General features: G+C 53.9%; 1 protein-coding gene across 3 annotated transcripts in view; it reads left to right on the top strand.

Moving 5' to 3' along the window:
• The first annotated feature begins 390 nt into the window (after window positions 1-390).
• OLFML2B (olfactomedin like 2B) overlaps window positions 391-12,762 on the top strand; it is a 37,673-nt gene continuing 25,301 nt past the window's right edge. The window contains exons 1-3 of one of the 3 annotated variants that reach the window (XM_078441059.2): window positions 391-835; window positions 3,213-3,476; window positions 5,714-5,821. In XM_078441059.2, the coding sequence (XP_078297185.1) occupies window positions 659-835; window positions 3,213-3,476; window positions 5,714-5,821 (549 nt within the window). In that variant the 5' untranslated portion in view covers window positions 391-658. The remainder of the gene's footprint in view (window positions 836-3,212; window positions 3,477-5,713; window positions 5,822-12,762) is intronic. The other 2 variants (XM_078441058.2, XM_078441060.2) reach the window with 2 other exon arrangements.

Raw genomic sequence — 12,762 nt, forward strand, 5'->3', positions numbered from 1 at the left:
GGGGCGATAAAAGGAGCGCGCGGAGGACAGGGGCTCGGGCTCGCAGCGAGCGCCCGCTGCCTGTCTGCCTCCCCCTGGGGGGGGGGGCGGGGGGGCGCGCGGCCGCGGGCCGGAACCGCACGGGGGACCCCAGACTTCACCGGGGCGGGGGTGCGGGGAGCGTGATGGGGGGGGGCGCGCGCGGCGGCCACGGGGGCGCCGAGCGGGGCCGGGAGGGGCGGGCCGCGCGCACAATGGAGGCCCCGCCCCCGCCCTCTCCCCCTCCCTCCCTCCCTCCGCGCCGCCCCGCCCCCCGGCGCCCCGCGCGCCCGGCGCCCCGCCTGCCACCTGAGCCCCCGGGCGGACGCCGCGCTCGCTCCCGGCGCCGCCGCCCCCCCGCCCCCTCTCCCCCCCCCCCCACCGCCCCGCGCCGCCCCGCGCCCCCGCCCCGCGCCCCGCTCTCGGCCGGGGCCGCACAGTCGCGGCCGCTCGCGCCGGGGAGGACATGCGCCGGGGCTCGGGGGCGCACCCTCCCGCCGCGCTCAGCCGCGCCCAGCGTCAGCAGGCGCTCTGAGCGGCCACTCCCGGGCCGCGGCCGCGCCGCCCTCCGCCTCAGTGCCAGCCCGCAGCCCGAGCCCGCCGCTCTCCCACGGGCGCAGCCCCTCTGCCCGCGTCCCTCATGGCCAAGCCCCTGCTGCTGGTCGTCTGCGGCGCTCTGGTGGTGGCCCGGGCCCAGTGGGGGGCCAGCGTGACCCCCGCCGGCACGAGCGAGCCGCCGGACGCGCCGACGGTGGCGCCCACGGAGGACGAGACCCTGCAGAACGAGGCGGACAACCAGGAGAACGTTTTGTCGCAGGTAGGCGGCGGGCCCTGGCCACCCCCGGGCCGGGGCGCTGGGTGGGGGGGACCGGAGGTGGCCGTCGTCGCTGGCGTGCGGCCGGCCGCTGCGCCCCGTTCCCGGAGGGAGGGGCGTGCGCGGTGCCCTCCTCGCTGCGTTTCTCGGGGGACGGGACGGGTACTTCAAGGTCACCGGATCGGGAGAAAGGAGAGAAGGAAGGGAAGACTCCGTGGAGCTCCCTGGAAAGAGGGACGTAACGGATAATAATAATCCAGACCTAGTTTCTAGCTCAAGGGTTGCGAAAGTGTGGTCGTGTCTTGCCTGTGTGGCTGTTCGTGGGAATTGGAATGTGACAACAGGCGGGCACGCTGGACTGGGGCGGGCGGACGGCTGCCCCAGAGGGAAGGCACTTGACGGGCCCGGAGTGAGACACCCACCAGGGAGAAGCGGGTCGAGACCCAGCAGCAGCTGCAGGTGTGTTGCGTGGCAGGTGGCCCCGCGCAGAGGGGCTGGCGGACGAGACCCCGTGTGTTGGTGAAGGCAGGGTGGAAATGCAGACCCACTCACCTCTGGGCCGTGGTCAGTGGGGGGTGAGTGACAGCTGATAGGGACCGGCTTCGTCAAGTGCCCCTTTACAAAGTACTTGGCTCGCTTTATCTGACTCGATGGTCACACACGCCCTGGTTCCCCGGCTGTAGCTCCAGGTGGGTAGAGCCAGGTCTTCTGACAATCTGCAGCCCAGGTGACTGGAAGGGACAGTTCTCTAGAGTGTTCCGTTCAGCATGATGACGTGTGGTGGGAGTTGCCGTCATCCTAAAGAAGAGGGATGGCTGCATCTGGTGCCTTCAGTGCTGCCTGCATCTGGAGAAGCCTTTGCTCTGGGTCCTGTCTCCTTCCCGGGGGAAGAACAATCAGTTCCCCTTCCTCGGGAAGTTAGGCTACTATCTATCCCTAGAGCCACCCATAACCTCTCATTGTCCCCTAAACCGAAAGGACATGAAAACCCTTCATGCTGGGGCTCTGGAGGACCATCCACAAGTGTCCTTGAAACCGGAGTCTGAAAAGAAGGTATCCACCCGGGGCCTCAGCGCGGGCTCCGGCAGGAATCTAGGCAGAGTCTCAGAGAGCAGACAGCCACAATTTACTGTCAGCCCCTGAGGACCGGCCGCTTCAGTCACCCTGCACTGCTACCCCTTAGCCCGCTGCACCATTCTGTATTTGACAACAGCTCTAAAGCAAATATTAGTGTTAGAAGAAACCCAGCCTTTGCAAGAAAAACATTACAAGCCTTCTACCCCCCCTCCCCCCACCCCCGACAGCATCCCAGGAACATTTCCACTCCAGCTAGGTCTGTGCCTGCCTGCCGAGGTCATTAGGCAAGTGAAGGGAACCCTTCCCGGTGCTTAGAAAGGCTTTGGGGATGCGGGATCTGTGCAGAGGAGGAAGGAGGCTCCCCCCCCCCCCCCCCCCGAGCAAGTGCCCAGAGTGGTGGCTCCAGAAAGCCTGCTGCTGCTGCTGTGTGATTTCCAGCCTGGGGAGGCTGGCAGGGGCCAGGGCTCAGAAGGAAATGTTTAGCATCGTAGAAGCAGCAACTGCTGCCAGTTTGCTCTCCTGGCTTTGGCCTAGGGTTTGGGTTCAGAAGCTGTTCAAGGAGCCAAGTGAATCCCTAGGCTGCGTAAACCTTACTCAGCCTGTCTTTTTCCAAACTGAAGCCGTCTTTCGAGGGCCAGATGAAATACCACTTCCTCCAGGAAGTCTCCTCTGATGCTTGGCCGGAGCCCCTCTCTCCAGGTTGAGCGCCCCCTTCCCCCGACTGCCCTGCATCATCACGTCAGGGCACTTACCACCCTTTACCTGGCATGGCTGTGATCTGTGTGCCTCCTGCACGGAGAGCTCCCACGCGGGTGGGCTCTCTGGCCCGTCTGTTTACCTGGCACAGCCCCGAATGGGCATTCAGTATGTGGTCACTGAGTGAACAAGGATCAAAGCAAGTAGCCTTCAGACTGGAATATCAGCTTTCCAATCCTCCCTTTAGCCCCTTCTCCTTTTTCTTTTTTAATCTAAATCTGGATGTCCGCTAAGGCAAGGGCCGTTGGAAGAATGATGGGGCTCATTTGTTTTTTTCCTTGAAATGATGAAAGGCTAAGGCCCCCTGAGAAGCACACAGCTTTCCAAGACAAATGAAGAGAGCTGAACTCCTCGTGCCTTCAAGGAAATTTCAGAGTCAGCAAATTGTGTTCTGATGACCTCTTCTCTCCGCAGTTCAGAGTTGTCTGAGGTCTTGGGCTAGTGCAGGACATTCAACAGGGTGAATGGAGAGCCTTCCTAGGTGCTGGGCTGAGAGGCACCTGTATTTGCACACCCAGCCCTTTCTTGCTTTATCTCTGTTGTCTAGTTGCTGGGAGACTATGACAAGGTCAAGGCTGTGTCTGAGGGCTCAGACTGTCAGTGCAAGTGCGTGGTGAGACCCCTGGGCCGAGACGCCTGCCAGAGGGTCAACGAGGGGACCTCCAGGAAGGAAGACTTCTACACCGTGGAAACCATCACCTCGGGCTCGTCCTGCAAATGTGCCTGTGTCGCACCCCCGTCGGCCCTCAATCCCTGTGAGGGAGACTTTCGGCTCCAGAAGCTGCGGGCGGCAGACAGCCGGGACCTGAAGGTAGGACCTGGTGTGGGGGTGAGGCCCGGGGTGGGAGGACGCCTTCGGGACCCAGGCCTCTGGCAGAAGCTGTTGCAGGGATTGTAAGGCCTTTGAGTAAATGGGACGTGTCTTAGCCTGTAAAGGTCAGGCCCTGGCATCTGGAGTACTGTGTGTGTCCAAGGCTGGTCATGTGACAAAGCGGTCGTTCGCAATCCGGACGTCTAAAGGGGATGCTGACAGCTAAGTGTGCCTGCCTCTCCCTGTGGAGCCAGGAAGGCTGGGCCTGGGAGCCACTGCCAGGCCCGGGGGCCAGAAGAACTCAGTGTTCTTCTCCCGGAGAGCTGTTGCCACGATTTACTGTCAGCCCAGCACGCACCCTAAAGAGGCGAGAGACATGGAGGGGCGAGCCCGTCAGTCCTCAGCCCACGGGCCGGGGTGACCCAGGGTAGGAGGGGCCTGGGGCCAGCTGTGGGTCGGCATCAGACCGTGATCCTGGTCCAGGGCGGCGGGTGGGGGGAAGCTCAGGCCTGCCTGAGGCTGCTGCAGGGGTGGGCTGAGGACTTTGTCCGATCTCTGCCCTCCCCGCTTCATTGCAGTGGGGGGCGGCAGGGGGGAGTGGTGGCCTGGGCCTGGTTTTGCAGTCACACAGACTTGGGTTCAGATTGTTGCTCCGCTATTCTTTGCCGTGTAATCCTACTCAAGGTGCCTAACTGCCTTGCCCGACCTTGGTCTCCTTGAGTAGCAAGTGGGGATAACAACGCCTGCTTTGGGGGGTTGCTTTGGGAACCGATGGGTGACCCTACGGAGTACTTGGCACGGTGCCTGATACGCAGTCAGGGTCAGTAGACACGCGTCCTGTTCGTGAATGACCAACGTGAAGAGCTGCCTCTGTGCCCGTGCCTGGTACGCGCTCGGTAGCTGGCGGTCACGGATGCCCTTCTCGCAGAGCGGGGGTTAGCAGGTCGGTGCTTTAACATCCTGCCCCGGGATCCAGTGTGCCTCAGAGCCCCACCATCAAGCCGCTTTCTGAACCACCCAGTTACAGGATTGGACTCCTGGGGGCTTCTGGAACAGCAGCAGGCAAAATTTTCTATTGGGAGCCACTCAGAAAATCATCCCAGTGCATGCCAACAAGATGCCTTTTGCGGCTCTCGCCCACGGTTCAGCTACTTTCCTCTGGTGGGGAGGAAGGAGGGCTTCTGAACACAAGTGTCTCATGACATGGAATTCTTCATCTACCAGCAAGGCTGGGAGAAGGGTGGGGAACAGAAATCGCAGAAGGGTGTCCAGCAGATTCTTCCAGGGACTGGTCCTCCGCAGGGAGGCCCAGTTCAAGCAGCTCTCACCTGCCCCTTTGCCTGCACTCTGGGTGACCTGGATACCACCAGATATTCGGCCACCGTCCTCCCAGAGTACTGGCGGGAGAGACAGCATTAAAAGCACTGAGAAGGCTCGCGCCCTACGATGGCATGCTATCGCAGAGATGGGTCATGGGGCCTCTTTTACCCCGTGGTTAGTTTAGTTGTAGTGCTGAGGGAAAACTGTTGGTATCTTCCAGGGTAGACAACGAGGTTGGGTATTTCAGGAGCACATCCTCAAGGCATCGAAGTTTATGAGCCACTTTGTTGAGTATTTACAGATCACCTCTTGTGGGCCAGGTGCTGTGCTAGAGATCTTGGGGAAACAAAGATGGGGCACCACTTTCAAGGAGCTCAGCGTCTAAGAGGAAAGACAAGCAGGCATACACCTAACAGAAGAAGAGGGGTCTAAGCGATTGGGTGAAGATGTGTAGACTTCAGTTTCACTTGTTCTTCTAGAATTCTTTTTTTTTTTTTTTTAATTTTTTTAAATGTTTTTATTTATTTTTGAGACAGAGTGAAACAGAGCATGAGCAGGGGAGGGGCAGAGAGAGAGGGAGGCACAGAATCCGAAGCAGGCCCCAGGGTCTGAGCTGTCAGCGCAGAGCCCAACGCGGGGCTCGAACTCCCAAACCCCAAGATCATGACCTGATCTGCAGTCGGACGCTTAACCGACTGAGCCACCCAGGCGCCCCTGGATTCTTCCATTTTCTTATCTGAGTATTCCAGGGGGCACAATACTTCCCACCTACAAAACGCCAGTTTCCAAGAGCCCCCCTCTCCGTTCCTGGCCAGTGGCCTCTCTGTTGAGCCTCCAGCTTGGGGCTCTGACAGGAGAAGTCTCATCTTGGGTGTCACACCCCAGCCCTCGACTAACCTGCTACTCATGTTCCATAGCTTTCCACCATCATAGACATGCTGGAAGGAGCCTTCTATGGTCTGGATCTCCTGAAGCTGCATTCTGTCACTACCAAACTGGTTGGACGGATGGATAAACTGGAGGAGGTAAGGAAGATTCTGGGTTTCCGTATCTTTCTCTCCATCAGGCCCGAAAGCATATCCAACTTCCCACAATATTTTTTCAGAAAGCGTGTATCCTGACTAGACTTCACCTATCCTGTGCTTTGGGAAGAAAACATATACATAAAACACCCATTCAAACTCATGCCAAATCGTGGGCGACAAAGAATTGATGAAATATAAATGTAAATACCTTCTTTTTTCACACACAAGAACCATATAATCAATGTATTTCTTTTTTTTTTTTTTTAAGTTTGTTTATTTTGAGAGAGTGTGTGTGTGTGTATGTGTGCTCAAGAGGGGGAGGGGCAGAGAGAGAAAGAATCCCAAGCAGGCCCCATGCTGTGAGTGCAGAGTCCCACACAGGGCTCGAACTCATGAACCGTGAGATCATGACCTGAGCGCACATCAAGAGCCAGATGCTTAACCCATGGAGCCATCCAGGTGTCTCCAACGTATTTCTGTTTTTACCTTGACTTGCAGGGAACTCAGAGCTAAATGAAACGTAAAAGTACAGTAAGCCTCTCCCTTCCGGTTTTAAGATGGCGGCATCTCCCTTCTGGGTGCATGCTTGTTCATTTCTTCTTCCGGTTTTGCTTTGTCATTTTAGCCGTTCTGCTTTCTGTCTCTGTACGTGTGCGTGCATTTGTGTGGTAACGCATCTCCGGTTCACGTGAGAGGAAAAAGACGTGAAAACGGTTGCTGATGCATAATATTCCCCGCTGGAAAACATTCAGGCTCTTCACCCCCTGGGAGAACGGACTGATAGTGTCATTTCCACAGACAGGCATCACATGGTTATGACCGGGCTCCAGGGAGATGTGTGGCTGGCACCGTGGTTTCCAGGGGGTGGTGTGTGGGTCGGGGTGCGAGAGAGAAATCGTCACACGCCACAGTAACCTGGACACCATTCCATTGCTGTAATGCTCTAACACGTAGATAAGTCATTTAATCACCAGAAAAGGGACATTCCCCACTCACCCTTCTTGGTCGGGAGCTTACATAGGTGTCATTGACTGGCATCCACGTCTTGAACCGATACCCGAAACGGTGACTCAAAAAATTAGGTCTGTTCAATCTTTAGAATGTTACCGTAAATGGCAAGTTTAATAACGGAATGATTAATAGACCAATATTCCTCATGAAAAAGTGGGCTTTGGGGGTGGGCTCTCATGGAGGAGCTGGGGTTCCATGATGGCTGAAGAGCAGCCGCAGCACGTGAGAAAGGTAAGACTCTGCAGTTTGGCAGAAAGAGCGCTCGCTGGGCTGGGAGTCAGGACGGAGCGGACGCCTGTCTGTTGGCTGCTCCCAAGCGGCCGTGTCTCACCTTCCCCATCTGTAAAGCGGGAGAGGTGCCCTACATACCTTGCATGATTGCTCAGGGGATAAAAAAGTGAGCTGATCATCTTGGAAACACTTTGAAACGGTTAAACAAAACAAGGCGCTCGGGGGATGGCCAGGGAGTGAGTGGGGGCAGCATCTCTCTGCTGCTGTGTCCGAGTCGCTGGGATGCGGGTGATGAAACGTTGCCCTTGCGAAGGTTGGTTTCAGCCCCTTCCTTACACCCCAGTGTTCCCGGAAAGCGAACGCCGCTTCCTTGTCCGCCCGTCTTTAGGCTTGACTCCCCCTGTGCTGTGAGGAGCGTTTTCTGACCATGGCCACCGGCCCTGGGAGGCTTGGTGGGTCCCCAGCCTTTCAGTTACCAGGTCTGATGAGAAGCGTCGGGGCCCTGGAGCCTGAGCTTCACAGACAGTTCGAGGCGGCCAACGGGACCACATCAACCCACTCTTGCTGAGGGCACTTCCCAAGAGAAGCTGGCCTCACCTTCACTCTCTCTGTCCCCAGCATTGGCGGCTGGCATGGAGAGACTGGGAATGGTCAACGCCACCCTTCTATCGAAGGGCTTCGTGCGGGCTTGGGATTCTTTCTCCTGATTCTTTCAAATGGGCTCAAAAGAAGTTAAACCAGGACCCAAGTCGTCCTTGGAAATTGGAAAGTTCTTTAACCCTTGGCATCTAGCACCATCCAAATGTGCAATGCCCTTTCTAAAAGAGGGTTGCCTTTTTTTTTTTTTTTTTTTTTTTTTTTTTAATAGAACAGGGCCGGCAGCCGCTTCCGCTTTCACCCGGTTTTCATTCTGTCTGCAGAACAGCCTGGAGCCTGGGAAAGACAGCTCCGGGGGGAGAGCACAGTGCTCGTGAGGCCAGAGTCAGGCGCTGGGCCTCCGAGAGCTTGGTTCAAGGGCTGTGGTCTGTTTGCAGCCTGTTAGCAGCTGAGCCCTTACTGCCGGCACAGGAGAGGAGTGGATTTAGTGGGTGAATTTGGTGCAGTCCACAATAACTGGAGTTTTGCCAAAATTGATCCTAGTTCTTTCAGCGAGACTGATCTCTTTTCCTTTTTCTTTTCTTTCTTTCTTTTTTTTTTTTGAGAGTGATCTCTTTTCCTTTTTCTTTTCTTTTTTTTTTTTGAGAGTGATCTCTTTTCCTTTTTCTTTTCTTTCCTTTTTTTTTGAGAGTGATCTCTTTTCCTTTTCCTTTTTCTTTTCTTTCTTTCTTTTTTTTTTTGAGAGTGATCTCTTTTCCTTTTTTTTTTCTTTCTTTCTTTTTTTTTGAGAGTGATCTCTTTTCCTTTTTCTTTTCTTTCTTTTTTTTTTTGAGAGTGATCTCTTTTCCTTTTTCTTTTCTTTCTTTCTTTTTTTTTTTGAGAGTGATCTCTTTTCCTTTTTCTTTTCTTTCTTTTTTTTTGAGAGTGATCTCTTTTCCTTTTTCTTTTCTTTCTTTCTTTTTTTTTGAGAGTGATCTCTTTTCCTTTTTCTTTTCTTTCTTTCTTTTTTTTTTTGAGAGTGATCTCTTTTTTAAAACCATGGTATGTTTAGTAGCAAAAACTGGCCCTTCGTATTAATAATAATAATCCCCTATATTTGTATAGCAATTATGGTTTTTAAACCACCCCGTATACATTCCGTACATTTGTCCCTGTGAGCTGGGCAGAATGTGAGGCCTGTGGAAAGTGCTAGGGAAATGTAGGCAGGAGCTCAGGCCTTCTGGCTCCTGGGCTGGGGCTCTTTCTAATCAGCCCTGTAAGTTGCTTTGAATCATTGCTATCTGCCCTGGAAGCATCAGTTTTTCCTAACCGGAGCTGAAAACAATAGCTCTTCCAAGGGAACTTCTAGGCAGAACTGTGGCTGTGTCCCAGAATTCCTGTTAAATAGGATTAGCAGGAGTGAGGGGTTCCGCACAGCAGGCAGTCCAAGGCCGCAGGGTGCTGTGGCGTGGCAGTCGTCACAGATGGGTCCGGGCCCTGGGCCCACGGAGCAGAGCACCGTCTCCCGGCATGACATCCAGCCTCTCATCTCCCGGCCGGCGCTGGCTGACTGTCTGTCTGCAGTCGGTGGAGAGGCACGGTGTTGGGTAAATGGGGAAAACACTCCTTCTGCAGCCGGGCTCTGCGGGAGGAATGGAAGTACAATCCTGCCCTGGTCTTTGGATATCCTGGAAGCCCAAGGGGAGTGCTTCGGAGGTCAGACCGGACAAAGGGGGCAGATTGAAGGGGCGTCTTGCCCAGAGTAGGATCAGGGCCTGGCAGTGGCAGTGGGAGCGGGCACACGTGTGCATCCCCGCCCCTGGGATGTAGGAGGACGCAGGAATGGAAACTCCATTTGCAGATGAAAGAGGAAGGAGAGAGAAGTCGAATCTAAACCGTTCGAGTCTCACCTTTTGGTAAAATCAACTCCGAGAGCTCTGCTTCCTGGAGCGATTTTGGTGAAGCTGTTGTTCTGAATTGTGAAAATAACACACGCATAGAAAAGTACATACATGGTGAGGGTACGGCTTAAATTATTACAAAGCCGGGCATCTGGGGGCTCAGTCGGTTAAGCGTCTGACTCTTGATTTCGGCTCAGGTCATGATCTCATGGTTTGTGAGTTAGAGCCCTGCACTGTCTGTGCGGAACCTGCTTGGGATCCTCTCTCTCTCTCTCTCTTTCTCTCTCTGCTCCTCCCCTGCTTGCATTCCTCTCTGTCTCTCTGTCTCTCTCTGTCAAAATAAATAAACTTAAGAAATAAACTTAAAAAAAGATTATAAAGCAAATGCCCATGTAACTACCACCCAGCTCAGGAAGGCTCAGCGCCCCCCACATGGCCTCTCCTCACACCCCCTCCCTGAAGTGAACCTCTGTCCTGACTTTTATGTTAATCATCTTCCTTGCTTGTTTTTTTTTAAACATTTTCATTACCTAAGGATGCATCCCTAAATATACTAGTTTTGTCTGTTTTTGAACTCTAAATAAAGAGCCCTACAGAATTGTGTGTGTCGGTGTGTGCACACACGTGTGTGTTAGGCTTCTTTCACTCATTTGTGTGTTTTTTTAAGATTTTATTTTACTGTTTTTTTTAAACATTTATTTTTTAAATATATTTGTTTATTTTCGAGAGAGAGGGAGAATGTGAGTGGGGGAGGGGCAAGGAGAGAGGGGGACAGAGGATCTGAAGCAGGTTCTATCTACGCCGACAGCAGAGAGCCCTGGACGTGGGGCTCGAAGTCACAAACCATGAGATCATGACCTGAACCGAAGTCGGACGCCTAGCCGACTAAGCCAGCCAGGCGCCCCTCAATTTTGTTTTCAGTAGTTTTTAAGTAAATTCCACGCCACGCGTGGGGCTCGAACTCATGACCCAGATAGCAAGAGTTACATGCTCTACCCACTGAGCGAGCCAGGCACCCCTTGTTTTTAATAGTTACCTACGTGGTTTTGTGTCCTGTAGTTCATTTACTTTTATCGTCGTGTAGTAGTCTATTGTGTGAATGCACCACGGTTGATCACTCCGTTGTGCTGATGATGGATACGGGGTGTGTTTTCAGTTTTATAATTCACAGTAGCCCAGGAGTCTCCCTGTACATGCACGTCCCTGTCTGTGTCCCTGGCCCACACGCGTGTGCATTTCTCTGTGGTGTGTAAGTAGGAAGGGAGCTTCTGGGACGTTAGTTACGCTCATCTTCATCTGTAGGGCAGGGGGTTGCCAAGCTGTGTTCCCAAGTGGTAGTTCAAGTTTACGTTCCCTCCAGCGGGGACTGAAAGTGCCACACACGTCCCCGCCAGCACCTGCTGTGGTCAGACTTTCTAGCTTTCGTCAGTTTGGAGAGTGTAGCAGAGCAGGGCCATTTCACTGTATTCCGGAAACCTAACCCCCCACACATCTTTTCTGTTCGCCTGGTGGAGGCCCGAAACCCCGCGGGCGTTCCTCGAGAACTGGTCCAGGGAGAAGTAACATCCAAGGTGGTCAGCGGTCCAGGACCTTGGATGTGGCAGAGTAAGGCTGACCCTCTCCTGGCAGTGGCTGGGAAGGGGAAGGAGATTCAGGAGTATGAGTTACATTAGAGTCAGGGGTGGGTGGGCACAGAGAATAGGTGCCAGCAGAGGTGGGAATCGGAAGTCTAGAAGGACAATCTGTGGCTTCCAAAGGCAAACCCTGTTCATTGCGTATAGGCCCGGCAGTGACAGTGATTCCGCTGAGAAGACTTTTACCCTGAGCTCTGAGTGCACCCGGAGACCCGAAACCTCGTAGGCTGCCCAGGCCCGGGGATGGATTCTGAAGGCAGCAGGACAGAGTCATGGGGTCCTATGCCCAGTGCCAAATACTGCTTCCAGGAGCAGATTGATTATCAAAGTGGAGAAAAGGACAGAGGGACAGGTCATTAAAATAATCTCTTCTAGCATCAGGGTTTTAGTATGATTAAGTCATTCCTACACAACTTGCAGGTCTTTGTGAAGAAGTGCCCCACCCCCGCGTGGCAGCAGGACACCTGTCAGTGCTCCCAAGTACTTGGATATGCGTGTGACTGTGGATACGTATGTCCACGTGTATGTGTGGGTACACAGCCCCTGCTCTTAACACAGCTGCGTGCCTGCAAGCTGCCCGGAGTGTGCTTTCTGTTGCGGAAGCCCTGCACCTTCTGGGAGGGTGACTCGACTCTTCTTCTCCTCACACGCGTCTGCCGGGGTTTGTAAAACTTGTCCGTGAGCACAGATGGTCACCGTGGAACCTTGTGTGTTCTCCGAAGCCTTTTCCCCTGACAGCTTTGTGTCCGAGTAAGATTTAAAATCTGTGATGCAAAAAATAAATAATAAAAATGGGGCGCCTGGGTGGCTCAGTCGGTTGAGCATCTGGCTTTGGCTCAGGTCATGATCTCGCGGTCTGTGGGTTCGAGCCCCTCGTCGGGCTCTGTGCTGACAGCTCAGAGCCTGGACCCTGCTTCGGATTCTGTGTCTCCCTCTCTCTCTGTTCCTCCCCTGCTCATGCTCTATCTCTCAAAAGTAAACATTAAAAAAATTTAAAACTCTGTGATGTAGTTACCAGACTCAGAACTGGCCTGCTCCCCAGAATGTGCCAGCACAGGCTTTGCTGAGGCTTCTTCTTCAAACCAAAGGATTCGGTGGCCTTTGTGTTTCTGGTCTGAAAGGCAAGATCACAGGAGCATTCCTGACTCGAGGGGATGTATCTTTTCATCAACTAATAGGAAAATGTAATTTTCGTCTGTGCAGGCCTGGCCGTGAGTTAGGGGAACTGTCTCTTTCCAGGCCTTCCCTCTGTGCCTGCCTTCCATGCCCTTCTAGACACCCCCAGGATTCACTGTTTTTCCTGAGCAAATCTGCTTTTGCAGTTGGTCACGTCCTGCCTCTCCTACTCTTGGAGAGAAGTGTCCCCCACCCTGTCCGACCACTGTGTTGTCATCTGTGAAAGGGGAAAGGGTTGGAGATAATATTTCTAAGATAAATTTCGGCTTTAATGTTATTTAATTCAATTACATCTGAATATGGGTTCGAGTGAATATACTCTGTCTCCTGGGCTTGTATGTACTTCAAATCGAATTTGTCTCTGTGGAAAGAAAGGTTTTCTTTCGGCTAACCAGACTAAAGGTGTGAGAGC

Source organism: Panthera onca, chromosome F1, assembly GCF_046562875.1.
Source record: "Panthera onca isolate mPanOnc1 chromosome F1, mPanOnc1 haplotype 2, whole genome shotgun sequence".
Taxonomy (NCBI): Eukaryota; Metazoa; Chordata; class Mammalia; order Carnivora; family Felidae; genus Panthera; species Panthera onca.